General features: G+C 43.8%; 1 protein-coding gene across 9 annotated transcripts in view; it reads right to left on the bottom strand.

The window, feature by feature from the left end:
- LOC140208383 (uncharacterized) overlaps nt 1–15220 on the bottom strand; it is a 46898-nt gene that overhangs the window by 15983 nt on the left and 15695 nt on the right. For 5 of the 9 annotated variants that reach the window (XR_011888755.1, XM_072277026.1, XM_072277024.1 and 2 more), the window contains 8 exons: nt 14696–14836; nt 11459–11554; nt 8841–9416; nt 7542–8117; nt 6100–6819; nt 5455–5621; nt 2062–2233; nt 1893–1958 (listed from right to left, as the gene is read on the bottom strand). Coding sequence is in view for 8 of the 9 variants with exons in the window: in XM_072277026.1 (XP_072133127.1) it covers nt 1893–1958; nt 2062–2233; nt 5455–5621; nt 6100–6819; nt 7542–8117; nt 8841–9416; nt 11459–11468 (2287 nt within the window). In the remaining variant the exon portion in view is untranslated. The remainder of the gene's footprint in view (nt 1–1892; nt 1959–2061; nt 2234–5454; nt 5622–6099; nt 6820–7541; nt 8118–8840; nt 9417–11458; nt 11555–14695; nt 14837–15220) is intronic. The other 4 variants (XM_072277029.1, XM_072277025.1, XM_072277031.1 and 1 more) reach the window with 3 other exon arrangements.

Below are 15220 nucleotides of genomic sequence, written 5' to 3'. Positions count from 1 at the left end.
GGGCTTAGTGAGTCACTCTGGAAAACCCCTACATTTATTTTGATAATGGTGGTTGTTCTTTTGTGGTTGTTAATAGGACGATTACTTTATGCGAATGCTCCATCAGATGTTGTAGAAATTTCATAAGTATTGGATGAATTTTATATATATTTGGAACTTCTCTTAACCATGCAAGGGAGAGAATCACATGATTTTTTGATAGACAATATAACATTGAAAGATTTCTGCTTTCCACAGGGTTTGAAATAGAATTACATAATCTGTTATCTGTTGTTCATACCCGAACGGTATTCTTTCTGCTCTCCTGTGAGTATATTGTGAGTTGTTATTAATTATGAGATGCACGAAGCTACAATTATATATATAAAATTGTCTTACTATTATTACGAGCCAATAATAACACAGTAGGTGACCATTCAATGGTCTTATAAATGCAGAATTAAAGCTGACCCTGAGGCAGGTGGTACACACCTTCAACCTTTTATATCTTATGCCCCACAGGAGTATGAAAGAGAGAATGTTTGAGGTGGTTTGGGGTTCAGCAGCAAGGCTCTGGATGGGTTTGCGTCTTGCCAACTTGATTGAGTTCCTCTCGGAGGTGACAAAGATGACGTTACACATAGATGTTGTCTACTTGTATATTGGCAGAGTCTTTGACAAGGACCCACATGGGAGGCTCACATAGAAGATTAATATGCTTGGGAACTGTGGTGAATTGTCCTGGCTGGCGGGGACCCACACTGGGAGAAATTTCTTGCCTGGTGGGTTGTGAATTTGTGAAATTATTGTCATAGACAGCTGAGGAAGATACGTCATTGTATATATTTAAAATGCAGGTCGATATGTTCCTGATTAGGAAGAGCATCAACATTTATAGAAGGCGAGATAGTGGGGTTGAGAGGAATAGCGGAGCAAATTCACTGAGCCACCTGGCTTAATTCTGCTGCTAAGTCTTATGGTTTTCAGGTGCATCTGGAGTATTGTATTCACTTCTGATTGTCCAGCTCTTGGAAGGATTGGAGAGGGTACAGAACAGGTTCACCAGGATGTTGTCTGGATTCGGTGGCATGTGCTACAAGTAAAGGCTTGACAAACTTGGTTTATTTACTCTGGAGTTAAATCTGACAAATGTGTATAAGATTGAGATATAAAAGTCTGGGTAGAGAGCCTGTATTTTGTTTTCCACACAGGACTGCTGTCTAATACCAGGTGGTATTTGGTTAAGGTGAGATGGGATAAATTTAAATTACTTATGGGTAGTTTTTTCACAGGGTGGTGGGTGCCTGGAATTTACAGCCTGGGTCGTGTTGGAGGCAACTACGTTATAGATGCTCCTAAATATACATGAATGTGCAGGAAATGCAAGGATACCAAAGTATTTTTCTTTCTTTCCCAGATAAAGAGTCAAAATAAAGGAGGGGGTCGGTATCAGACTGCTGAAAAATGATGTTGTAGATGCAGTAACGGATGAAAAGGAAATGGCAGACAATCTCTGTGGAAGTCACTAGCAGAATTACAAAATGTAAAGAGCATCAGCGAACAAAATTGAGTGTAGCTGTTATTACGAAGAAGAAGGTGCTTTGGAATCTGGAATGTATGAAGATAGAAAAGTCAACTGGACAGGAAGATGTAGTGTGCGTGGGGATTCCCAGAGTAGTAGGAACGGGAGTGAAGGGTTTAGCAGGCCCAACAGCTGGATTAGTACATTAACAGCTGGATCAACAGCTGGAAAATACATTTTAGAATATTGAGGCTGCAACGAGAGTTTATCTGAATTTTAACCTGACTCCAGAGATCAGCGCCTGATTAATGGTGAATTTTCATTCTCAGATTCTGCCCAGTTACAGTACAACACTTGAAATGTGGTTTGGACTGTGCAATTTATCACTCACCTTTCAGTTGAGTGGGTAACTCAGATAATCCTTGGCCGATGTTCATGTATTCCTGTGGATCAGGACCTGTTTAAATTTTTTTAAAAACATGTCTGTGAAAACAGAACTAAAATAATTAAGCCTGTTTATTTCAATGTGCCTTTGTGTTCAGTGCGTGTTTTTAACATACCGAGTTCCTGTATTTCCCTCAGTATCCTGTCCAACTTCGGTAACTCTGTCCTCCACGTCACAAAGGATTCCCACATCGCCCTCCGGACCCGGGAACCTTTGCCCATCACCAAACTGAGGAAGAGTCTGGAACTCTCTGTCCGGTTTCCCTTCTCTGTCAGCTCAGTGACTTTCTGTAAAAGGAAAACAATGAATTTATTGTGGAGCGGACAGTTGTTGCCTCATCCTCCTTGGGTTCAGCTATTAACAGAAAAACAGCAACTGAAGGAAATTCTAAATCCATATTGTGTAAGAGTAAGGATTAACTGACACCCTATAATATATTCAACGTGATTGGCATTCATTTCTAGAGGAATAGAGTATAGGAGCAGGGACGTGATGTTGAGGCTCTATAAGGCGCTGGTGAGGCCTCACTTGGAGTACTGTGGGCAGTTTTTGTCTCCTTATTTAAGAAAGGATGTGCTGACGTTGGAGAGGGTACAGAGAAGATTCACGAGAATGATTCCGGGAATGAGAGGGTTAACATATGAGGAACGTTTGTCCGCTCTTGGACTGTATTCCTTGGAGTTTAGAAGAATGAGGGGAGACCTCATAGAAACATTTTGAATGTTGAAAGGCATGGACACAGTGGATGTGGCAAAGTTGTTTCCCATGATTGGGGAGTCTACTACGAGAGGGCATGGCTTAAGGATTGAAGGGCACCCATTCAGAACAGAAATGCGAAGAAGTTTTTTTTAGTCAGAGGGTGGTGAATCTATGGAATTTGTTGCCACGGGCACTAGTGGAGGCCAAGTCATTGGGTGTATTTAAGGCAGAGATTGATAGATATCTGAGTAGCCAGGGCATCAAAGGTTATGGTGAGAAGGTAGGGGAGTGGGACTAAATGGGAGAATGGATCAGCTCATGATAAAATGGCGGAGCAGACTCGATGGGCCGAATGGCCAACTTCTGCTCCTTTGTCTTATTGTCTTATTAATTTACTTGTCATCAATATGTAACATCACATCAAAAACATGTGACTACAAGAATGGAAGAGAGGGGAGAGCGAGAGAGCAAAAAATAGATAGTGGGCATCACTGAATCATGGCTGAAAGAAGATCATATTTGGGTGCTTACATCCAAGGATACATATTTAATCAAAAGGATAGGCAGGTGGGTGAAAGGGTTGGGTTGACTCCATTCTCATAGAAATATAAAAGTCCTTATAAAGAGGTGATATCGGATTGGACGATGTCGATGTTAAGAAACCGCATAGGAAAAATGACCCTGGTGGAACAGTAACCAGGATGTGGACTACAAATTCCAGTGGGTGAGAGAAGAGGTCAATGTTAAAATAGTCATGGGGAATTTCAATATGTAGTGCTGAATCCCAAGTGAGGGAAGTTATAGAATGCCTATGAGATGGCTTTTGAGAGAAGCCTATGATTGAGCCCACTATAGGAAAGGCGGATCGGGATTCGGTGTTGTGTATTGCACCAGATTTGATTGGGGAGATTAAGGTAAATAAACCCTTAAGGGGCAATGATCTTAAAATAGCAGAACTCACACTGCAGTTTGAGAGGGAGAAGGTAAAGTTAGATGTATCCGTATTACCCTGGAATAAAGGAATTACGGAGGAATGAGATAGGAGCTGGGCAAAAATAAATTGGAAGAGGACACTAGTAGAGGCAACAGCAAAGCAGGAATAGATGAAGATTCAGGAAGTGATTCGGAAGGCGCAGGTAGAGGTAGATAATCCCAAATATGAAGGATTATTCCAAAGGAAGGATGATCAACTGTGGCTGACCAGGAAGTCAATGCCAGCACAAATGCAAAGGAGAGGGCATAGAGTATAGTAAGGTATAGTGGAAAGCTGGAGGACTGGGAAGCTTTTACTAACCAGCAGAAATCTACTAAAAAACTGTAAGTAGAGAAAATATGAAATATGTGATTGACTGTTGCATCTCTGACTGGGAATTTAAACTCGTGCAGTGCCACAGGGATCGGTGCTGGGCCCGTTGTTGTTTGTCATCTATATTGATGATCTGGATAAAAATGTGGTTAACTGGATCAGCAAATTTGCAGATGACACCAAGAGTGGGGACGTGTAGTGGAAAGTGAGGAAGACTACCAAAGCTTGCAGTGGTGTCTAAACCAGCTGAGAAATGGGCTGAAAAATGGCCTGTGGAGTTTAATGCAGACAAGTGCGACACGTTGCACTTTCGGATGACCAAGCAGGGTCGATATTCTACGGTGACCGGTAGGGCACTGAGGAGTGTGGTAGAACAAAGTGATCTGGGAATACAGGTCCATAATTCATTAAAAGTGGCAGCAAAGGTAGATAGATCGGAAAGAAAGTATTTAGTACATTTGTCTTCATAAATGAAATTATCGAGTACAGAAGATGGAATATGATGCTGAACATGTATAAGATGTTGGTGAGGCCTAATTTTGAGATTATCTGCTACTGGTCACCTACTCATAGGACAGGTGTAAAGGAGTTCGGAAGAGTACAGAAAAATTTACAAGGATGTTGTCGGGACTGGAGGACCTGAGTTATAGGAAAAGATTGCACTTGGAATGTAGAAAACTGAGGGGAGATTTGATAGAGGTTCACAAAATTATGACGGATGTAGATAAGGAAAATGCAAACAGACATTTTGCACCAAAGTAAAGTAGTACTACAACAAGAGGTCATCAGTAAAGGATAAAAGGTGAAAAGTTCAAGGGTACATGAGGGGAAACTTCTTCACTCAGAGGGTGGTGAGATCGTGAAACGAGCGAGCAGTGTGAGTGGTACAAGTGGTGAAGAGAAGTCTGGATAGATACATGAATGATAAGGGTATAGAGCACCAGGGCCCAGTGCAGGTCAATGGGAATAGGCAGTTTTAGTAGTCCGGCATGGAATAGATGGGCCAAAGGGCCTGTTTCTGTGCTGTACTTTTCTATGACTATGACAAGTCAGCCACTCTGTTCGGGAACTCAGATGGAGACCAGACCAGCTGTGGTGAGCAGGTTCCCCTCCCTCAAGTACCGCAGTGAAGCCAGTTGGCCCAATTTACAATCTGACAGCTTCATATTCATCCTGGATCAATGAGCTGAGGTGAATTTGACTGACGGTCCCGATAAGACGTGAAATTAGTTTTAGACTGAATGTCTGTTCAACAGCCCAGATATGCAGCCACTGCTCGTATATCACACTGATAAATACAGCAGGTGTCAGAGGAAAAGGTGACGCTGAACCTGTAGCTCCCAGTGCTCCCCACCTTAACAGCTGAAACCAGATCGGCTGGAGACAGTCAGAGATCAACATCTCCATTGTCATGTAGACCTCCTAGAACGTGCAGGAGATGAATATTGATCACTATTCCCTCTGATACCAGCAGTTCAGTGACAATATACTAAATACACTCACCTCACTTTCTTCTCTACTGAAATGTCCCTCCTTTGTCAACATCCAACCGAGTCTTTCAACCTTTTCTTCAATCGCTTGTTTGAGTCGGTCCCCGTAGAACTTTGTCAGCTGGTACAGTCGATATTCACCCGCCTCTGCCAGGAGGTCGTGGATTGTAAACTCTGGCTCTGCGAATATAAGAAGAGTATGTAGACATGAACTCAAATCTCCCTCATCTCCAACGCTCTCACCCAATGCAACAAAAAAATCAAGTCTTGAACCTCAGTGTTCACCTGCCTTCAGCTGGAAATACGGATTTTGTCCTAATCCCCAACACTGGCCTTAAAACTGACCAAACAATGTTCTGGGCCTTACGTTACCAAAGGACCACATTTAATACAAACTATCCTGGCGAATACATTTCCCTTAATTCACATCCTGGAAATACTCTCTTATCTGGAACACTGCATTTCCTCCAATACACATCCTGGATTTCCTCAGAGCAGGTAGTACATTTCCTGTAGTGGGGTAACAGGTGCCCCAGTACACCACATGTACCACACCCACACATTCCCCCTCACGTCTGACCAACCCTCCAACAAAGAATCACATTTTCCATCCTCCCTGTCTCATTCTGTGAACACATCACCCTCATATTTCACTCACCTGCTCCTTGTTGGGGACTTGACAATTCCGTGTTCAATGAGCTTCCGAGCTGACAGACAGTCACCTCACTTGTACTGGTTCCAGGATCCTGATCAGTGTCTCTGACGCCACTGTCTCTGGGCTGACAGACAGTCACCTCACTTGTACCGGTTCCAGGGTCCTGCTCAGTGTCTCTGACGTCACTGTCTCTGGGCTGACAGACAGTCGCCTCACTTGTACCAGTTCCAGGGTCCTGATCAGTGTCTCTGACGTCACTGTCTCTGGGCTGACAGACAGTCGCCTCACTTGTACCGGTTCCAGGGTCCTGATCAGTGTCTCTGACGTCACTGTCTCTGGGCTGACAGACAGTCGCCTCACTTGTACCGGTTCCAGGATCCTGCTCAGTGTCTCTGACGTCACTGTCTCTGGGCTGACAGACAGTCGTCTCAATTGTGCTGGTTCCAGGGTCCTGATCAGTGTCTCTGACGTCACTGTCTCTGGGCTGACAGACAGTCGCCTCACCTGTACTGGTTCCAGGGTCCTGATCAGTGTCTCTGACGTCACTGTCTCTGGGCTGACTTTGCTCCACTTCCGCTGCGGCCGGACCGCATTCCATTGGGACATTGCTCTCAATCTGACCCTGCTGTGGTGCCTTGCTTCTCGTGTCCCGATCATCTTCCCTCAGTGAGTTTCCTGGTAAAAACCTCTTGAGTACTTTCCGTACCCGAGTTAATTTCCTACCTGAAATAAATGATGAATTTCAGGTTACACTAGAGTGATTTAGAGCTGAGCAGAACTGATTGAGACTGGGTGGGTGCAATGGACCAGAGACTCTATCTGACCAGATTTGGAGTGGGACTGTGCTGGTGAATGTGAACCGTACATCCTGTCAGGTGACCATCGCAATAAGCCCGTGAGTGAACACATCCACTCCCAGAAAGAGAACAGGATAGGCACAGTAATACTGATCTGTCCAGTTCCATTGGTCACAGGAGGTCAGAGATTGTAAACTCTGACTCTGTGAATATAAGAAGAGAATGTAGATACCAACTCGTCTCCAGTGCTCTCACTCCACTCATTGAACAAATCAAGTCTTGAACCTCAGTGTTCACCTGCTTTCAGCCACCAAGATATATTTATTCCAATACCCAACACTGGCTTTAAAATCTACCCAATAATGTTCTGGGTATTACGCTACGGGAAGGATCACATTTAATGCAAACCAGTCCATCCCCCATCTCACCCACTCATCTACTTCAGCTTATTATGAGCAATAAATGTTGGGACTGTCAATGATAGTCTCTCCATCCTGGCGAATACATTTCCCTTAATGCACATCCTAGGAATACTCTCTCATCTGGAACGCTGTACCACACCCACACATCCCCCCCACCCCCCGCTACTCTGACCAACCCTCCAACCAGGCCTCACCTTTACCCTCATCACTCTCATATTTCACTCACCTGCTCCTTGTTGGGGACTTGACAATTCCGTGTTTAATGAGCTTCCGAGCTGACAAGCAGTCGCCTCACTTGTACCGGTTCCAGGGTTCTGATCAGTGTCTCTGACGTCACTGTCTCTGGGCTGACAGACAGTCGCCTCACTTGTACCGGTTCCAGGGTCCTGATCAGTGTCTCTGACGTCACTGTCTCTGGGCTGACAGACAGTCGCCTCACTTGTACCGGTTCCAGGGTCCTGATCAGTGTCTCTGACGTCACTGTCTCTGGGCTGACAGACAGTCGCCTCACTTGTACCGGTTCCAGGGTCCTGCTCAGTGTCTCTGACGTCACTGTCTCTGGGCTGACAGACAGTCACCTCACTTGTACCAGTTCCAGGGTTCTGCTCAGTGTCTCTGACGTCACTGTCTCTGGGCTGAATTTGCTCCCCTTCCGCTGCGGCCGGACCGCATTCCATTGGGACATTGCTCTGAATCTGACCCTGCTGTGGTACCTTGCTTCCCGTGTCCCGATCATCTTCCCTCAGTGAGTTTCCTGGTAAAAACCTCTTGAGTACTTTCCGTACCCGAGTTAATTTCCTACCTGAAATAAATGATGAATTTCAGGTTACACTAGAGTGATTTAGAGCTGAGCAGAACTGATTGAGACTGGGTGGGTGCAATGGACCAGAGACTCTATCTGACCAGATTTGGAGTGGGACTGTGCTGGTGAATGTGAACCGTACATCCTGTCAGGTGACCATCGCAATAAGCCCGTGAGTGAACACATCCACTCCCAGAAAGAGAACAGGATAGGCACAGTAATACTGATCTGTCCAGTTCCATTGGTCACAGGAGGTCAGAGATTGTAAACTCTGACTCTGTGAATATAAGAAGAGAATGTAGATACCAACTCGTCTCCAGTGCTCTCACTCCACTCATTGAACAAATCAAGTCTTGAACCTCAGTGTTCACCTGCTTTCAGCCACCAAGATATATTTATTCCAATACCCAACACTGGCTTTAAAATCTACCCAATAATGTTCTGGGTATTACGCTACGGGAAGGATCACATTTAATGCAAACCAGTCCATCCCCCATCTCACCCACTCATCTACTTCAGCTTATTATGAGCAATAAATGTTGGGACTGTCAATGATAGTCTCTCCATCCTGGCGAATACATTTCCCTTAATGCACATCCTAGGAATACTCTCTCATCTGGAACACTGTACCACACCCACACATCCCCCCCCACCCCCTGCTACTCTGACCAACCCTCCAACCAGGCCTCACCTTTACCCTCATCACTCTCATATTTCACTCACCTGCTCCTTGTTGGGGACTTGACAATTCCGTGTTTAATGAGCTTCCGAGCTGACAAGCAGTCGCCTCACTTGTACCAGTTCCAGGGTCCTGATCAGTGTCTCTGACGTCACTGTCTCTGGGCTGACAGACAGTCGCCTCACTTGTACTGGTTACAGGGTCCTGATCAGTGTCTCTGACGTCACTGTCTCTGGGCTGACAGACAGTCACCTCACTTGTACCGGTTCCAGGGTCCTGCTCAGTGTCTCTGACGTCACTGTCTCTGGGCTGACAGACAGTCGCCTCACTTGTACTGGTTCCAGGGTCCTGCTCAGTGTCTCTGACGTCACTGTCTCTGGGCTGACAGACAGTCGCCTCACTTGTACCAGTTCCAGGGTTCTGATCAGTGTCTCTGACGTCACTGTCTCTGGGCTGAATTTGCTCCCCTTCCGCTGCGGCCGGACCGCATTCCATTGGGACATTGCTCTGAATCTGACCCTGCTGTGGTACCTTGCTTCCCGTGTCCCGATCATCTTCCCTCAGTGAGTTTCCTGGTAAAAACCTCTTGAGTACTTTCCGTACCCGAGTTAATTTCCTACCTGAAATAAATGATGAATTTCAGGTTACACTAGAGTGATTTGGAGCTGAGCAGAACTGATTGAGACTGGGTGGGTGCAATGGACCAGAGACTCTATCTGACCAGATTTGGAGTGGGACTGTGCTGGTGAATGTGAACCACACTTCCTGTCAGGTGACCATCACAATAAGCCGGTGTCTGAACACATCCACTCCCAGAAAAAGAACAGGATAGGCACAGTAATAGTGACCTGTCACATCATGTCCAGTCCCATTGGTCGCAAACTGACCATTACCTTGAGATCTATGCTGTCCAGCCCCCTGGTTCCCATCTTATCCCCCGGCATGATGATCGTCATGTAACAACTGTGCAGGTCATTGGCAAAGTCTTGCTTAGAGAACTTTGTGTGTAGTTGCAGTTGCTAATCTGTAGGATGAAGGTGATTAAGCTGGAAAGAGTGTAGTTGAGAAAGACCAGTTGAAGGGTGACCTTACACACGTACATAAAATAATCAGGAGTGTAGATAGGGTAGACGGTCACAGTCCATTTCCCAGGGAAGGGGAGTCTGAGACTTACACGTGTACATAAAATAATCAGGAGTGTAGATAGGGTAGACGGTCACAGTCCATTTCCCAGGGTAGGGGAGTCTGAGACTTACACGTGTACATAAAATAATCAGGGGTGTAGATAGGGTATATGGTCACAGTCCATTTCCCAGGGTAGGGGAGTCTGAGACTTACACGTGTACATAAAATAATCAGGGGTGTAGATAGGGTAGATGGTCACAGTCCATTTCCCAGGGTAGGGGAGTCTGAGACTTACACGTGTACATAAAATAATCAGGAGTGTAGATAGGGTAGATGGTCACAGTCCATTTCCCAGGGTAGGGGAGTCTGAGACTTACACGTGTACATAAAATAATCAGGAGTGTAGATAGGGTAGATGGTCACAGTCCATTTCCCAGGGTAGGGGAGTCTGAGACCCGAGGGCAGGAATTTAAAAGGGACTGAAGGGGCATTTTTTTCACTTGGCGGGTGATGGGTATAAATTACGTGCGGTCAGAGGAGGCTATAAACAAATAAAATTACAAAGTTGAGAAGATGTGGGCAGGAAAAAGGATAGAAGTCTATAAGGGAAGTTGGGAAAAGCTGTGGGAAGATGGAGCAAGCTCAAAAGACATTTGGATCAGCATGAATTAGCTGGGCTGAGGGATGCGTTACCAGGCTGTAATCTCTGTTTTATTCCACCTCAACTCACAGAGTTGAGCACAATCACAATTCCTACAGGAGACAGGGACAGTTGGTCATTGGTTACACCAGGTTTCCCACCAAAGATCCTGTGTATTTTAAGTCCAGGTAGCAGATCATCTCAATAGGGAAATATTGAGAACTCACGTTCACCATTTGTCCACAGACCAGACATGGATTCGAGTATTAAAACACTGAAACAGACCGCACTTTTATCCACAATGAGCTGTTTTCTGATCCTCAGCCATTCCCAACACCGGCAATGTTCTCAGCTCAGCTACAGAAAACAGATTTTGGAAACTCCCCTCATCTCCTTTCCGCAGCAGCCGAGAAGTCCAGGAGGGAGTTGATAGCTGCCCTTCCAAAACCTGAAATGCTCTGTTATCACACAATCTCTGAATTCCTGGAAATGCTCCTACCATCTGGCGTTGAGATTTATTAATGAAAGTTGGAGACATCTTACACACCAGGGCCTGTCTAGAGGACCCTGACCCTGGACATTTACATAACACACAAGACAGTTGTCACATTCCTGTCTGTGATTCACTCACAGCCACCTGATTCAGGAGTCCCTGCTCCTTTCACTCAGGTGAAGCTTTGCATGGTGAGCAGAGTGATTCGACCATTACCGGTGTCATGTCCCTGCACAGGAACTGTTAGATTGATCAATTACTCGAGGCTGCTTTACCAGTGGGATCAATAACCTTGCTTGATGAAAGTTTTCTGTGCCCAGTTAACATCTGTGTAAGTTTCTTCATCTGTACTAGTGTGCACCAACAGGACAAAAGTTTAAGTATAAAGATCCTAGTGATCATACCTGTGTCCATTCTGATTGTGACTGACGATTGCTGATTGTCGTGTTTTGTTTACACTTTGATCCCGGTGCAGGACAGCTCCACCTGCTGGTGATGCCCTGAATTACACAACAAACAGACAGTGAGTCAACGAGAGTATGATTACTTTGTAAATATGACAGTACGTCCATCCCCTGTATCAGAGCAGCAGTTGACTTAGGGACAAAATATTCCCTGTGAATATCAACTCTCACACCATGTCTGTCCAGTGCATCTACTGATAGAGTACAGAGTCACAGAGCAACAGAGCACATATACAGACCTTTCAGCCCAATGAGACAATGCTGATGACAGTGCTCACCGAGATGGTCCCAATTTCCTGTGATAGGCCCATTTCCCCCACGGCCTCTTCATTCCATCTACACATTCCAGCTGCTTCTGGAATTATACAATTGTGCTGCCTCATCCACTTCCTGTGGCACTTTCCTTCACATAATCACCAACCTCTGCTGCTCAGGTTGATTTTGGAATCTACTTACCACTCTTCTGCCCATTTAGATCTCCTATAAGCTACAATAATCTTTACTGTGAGCACCATCCACTAATTTCATGTCATCTGCGAACTTACTGGTCAAGCCTTGCACATTCAGATCCGAATGTTTGCATGATTATAACTGGTCTGGAACCTGATGGTGCGCATCTTGAGGCACCCGAACTTTCTACCTGATGGCAGAAGCGAGAAAAGTGCATGGCCTGGGTGGTGAGGATCTTTGAAGATGGATGCTACCTTTCCAAGGCAACATTTCGTGCAGATGTGCTCAATGGTTGAGAGAGCTTTACCCGTGACATACTGGGCCAAACCACTACCTCTTGTAGTATTTTCTGCTCAAAGACATTAGTGTTCTTCGAACAGTCCATAACGCAGCCAGTCAGCAGACTTTCCACCACACATCTACAGAGGTTTGCCAACGTTTTTGATGACATACTGAATCTCCACAGACTCCTGAGGAAGTAGAGGCACTGTTGTACTTTCTTCACATTGATATTTATATGATGGGTCCAGGATAGGACCTCTGAGAATGACACCCAAGAATTTAATGTTACTGACCCCCTTCAACTCTGGTCCTCCAATGATCACTGGCTCAAGGACCTCTGGCTTCCCTCCCCTGAAATCTACAATCAGTTTTTTGCTCTTATTGATATTGAGTGAGAGGTTGTTGTTATTACACCAGTCTCCCTCCTGTATGCTGATTCACCAACCCTTTTGATACAGCTCACAACAGAGTTATCATCAGCAAACTTACATGTGGTGGTGGAGCTGTACTGAGTCACACAGTCACAGGTGTAAAGTGAGTAGAGCAGGGAGCTAAGTACACAGCCCTGTGGTACTCCTGTGCTGATGGAGATTGTGGTGGAGATGTTTTTGCCAATCTGAACTGAGTGGGGTCCACAAGTGAGGAAATCCAGGATCCAATTGCACAAAGAGGTATTCAGGTCAGGTCTTGGAGCTTAGTTATTAGTTTTGAATGGATGATGATTTTAAAGATACTCTGATAATTTTTACTTTGAACTTCCTCAGCATCCATATGAGGCAAAGGACATCGAGCTGCAGCTTCAGTTCCTTAACACATTGCCTGAGGAGTTGCAGCTTGGTGCACCTCATGCAGATGTGGTTATCTGGGAGGCTGGAGGTCTCCCTGAATTTCCAATAATTTCTCTGTTTTTTATTTTGAATGATTTCAATGACTTGAATGATTTTGAATGAATTATTTTGACTGATTTCAAGATGCTTGTGACATCCTGAACAGATTTTGCAGAAATGCAATGCCCATATTCATTAGTTTTCTCTTCATTCCAATACATTCCATACAGTTAATGTTCACAACATCCTTCCCCCTCCCCACCTCACTGTCAATCTGTTACACCTGCTCCTGAGGTCACTTGTCTCTTCACTGTGGGGCAGTGATCAGAGAACAAAAAAGAAACATGTAACACTCCTTCGTGGGCTGTTACTGAATAAGTGGCTCACCAGAAATAACCAAAAAAGTGAAGAACAAAGCTCCACATCATATGCTGAGAGTTTAATTTCTGTAACAATGAATTAAAGTTGTAATGGCTCCTTTTACCCTGCTTCGTGCTGCATTTAATTCAACCTGTGCTCATTTAGACAGTCGTACTTGAGCCATAAATCTTTCCAAAGGAAAACCAACAATATGCAAAAATGAACAACTCTCCTTGTCTTCTTTAATTAGTCTCTCAATGAAATATACAAATGACCTTCATAAATCTGCTTTCCAAAATGCGAATAAGCCAAACAGCCTTTCAGATAGTTCATTCAGCAGCGGCGGGTATAGCCTGAACAAAGTCCAGTGCAGCTTTTGGATCAAAAAAAGTACATGGAGGAGAATTAGCAGGAAAAACTTTAATTCTTGTCGGATACCTCAAAGAGGGAAAAAGTTTTTTTTAGCATATGCTTGTTTCATTACCAGAGCATATTTTGATCTTTGTTCCATAATCTCTCTTGGATAATCTTCGTAAAAGCGGAGCTCAGATTCCATAAATCTAAAAATTCTGTTTTCTTGCCTGTCGCATTATTTGATCTTTAATTTTAAAGTGATGAAAGCAAACCAGAACAGATCTTGGTTTACTAGAATACTTCGATTTCAAGATAAACGCCCTGTGTGCCCTTTCTATAGCAGGCAGCTTTGATAGAACGGTAGGAAATAAAGTGTGGAAAAGCTGACCAAAGTAAGCCATTAGATCTCCATCTTCAGCTCCTTCCTGCAGCCCAACAATTCGTATATTCTTTCGTCAAGACCTAGTTTCCAGGTCTATAATCTTATAATCTGTCTAAATGATCATCTGAACATTCAACTGAGAGAAGACGATAAGGGGATTTATTCCTTTAATTTAATAATTGGTTTGTTTCTTTCTTTAATCAGCTAATTGGTAGTTTTTTTTTCCTACTAATAGGGCTTTTCATATATTTTTTCTGTTTTATTATAACATTTATAATTGAATTTAAAGCATTTTTAGGGAATTAATATGAAACTTAAAAATGGAGCTGTTTTTCTTTCTAAGAGATAACATTATTTTGGTTCTTTCTTGTTTATTAGTCGATGGAATGTAAATAGCTTTTTTTGTTGAGACTTTATTGCTTTTTTTTAAACAATGTCACTCTACTTTTTTACTAATGGGGGAGGGAAAGAAAACACAGACAGAACGGTCAGTAGCTTTGAATTTGATCGTAGATCGCTTGCCTTTCTCGGGCTTCCGGGTGGGGGTGGGTGGGATTAGAGTTAAGAGTTTTTTCCCATTGGGTGGTTCTGGAGCATGCGTGCTTTTATTTGGTTGTATTCTTCATCACCGCCATTTCTGATCATCCCGTATTGGTATGTGCCCTGTATATGTGTAAAGTAGAATAAAATTACAGTATGGTATTTAAACGGATTAATATAATAAAATGGATTGTACATGGTTGGAATTATCCTATTAAATGAAAAAGACTTTTAAAATTATTAACCGATTCCAACCTGATATAATTTTTGCTCAAGAGACACATATCAGGGAGGGAGATCAAAATAGATTTTTTGGATGGTGGAATGGTCTTCTCAGAGTAAAACAAAAGGCATATCTATTTTTATTAAACCTAATATATTTATTCAAGAGGATATTGAATCAGATTCAAATGGTAGATTTTTAATTGTTAAAGGAACGATCGGTAACAGAAAAGTTGTTTTGAATAATTTCTATGGTCCTAACTTAGATGATCCTTCTTTTTTAAA

Source organism: Mobula birostris, chromosome 13 (genome assembly GCF_030028105.1).
Source record: "Mobula birostris isolate sMobBir1 chromosome 13, sMobBir1.hap1, whole genome shotgun sequence".
Classification (NCBI taxonomy): domain Eukaryota; kingdom Metazoa; phylum Chordata; class Chondrichthyes; order Myliobatiformes; family Myliobatidae; genus Mobula; species Mobula birostris.
Note: the sequence above shows the minus strand (reverse complement) of the source record. Positions and strands in the feature narration are given on the sequence as shown.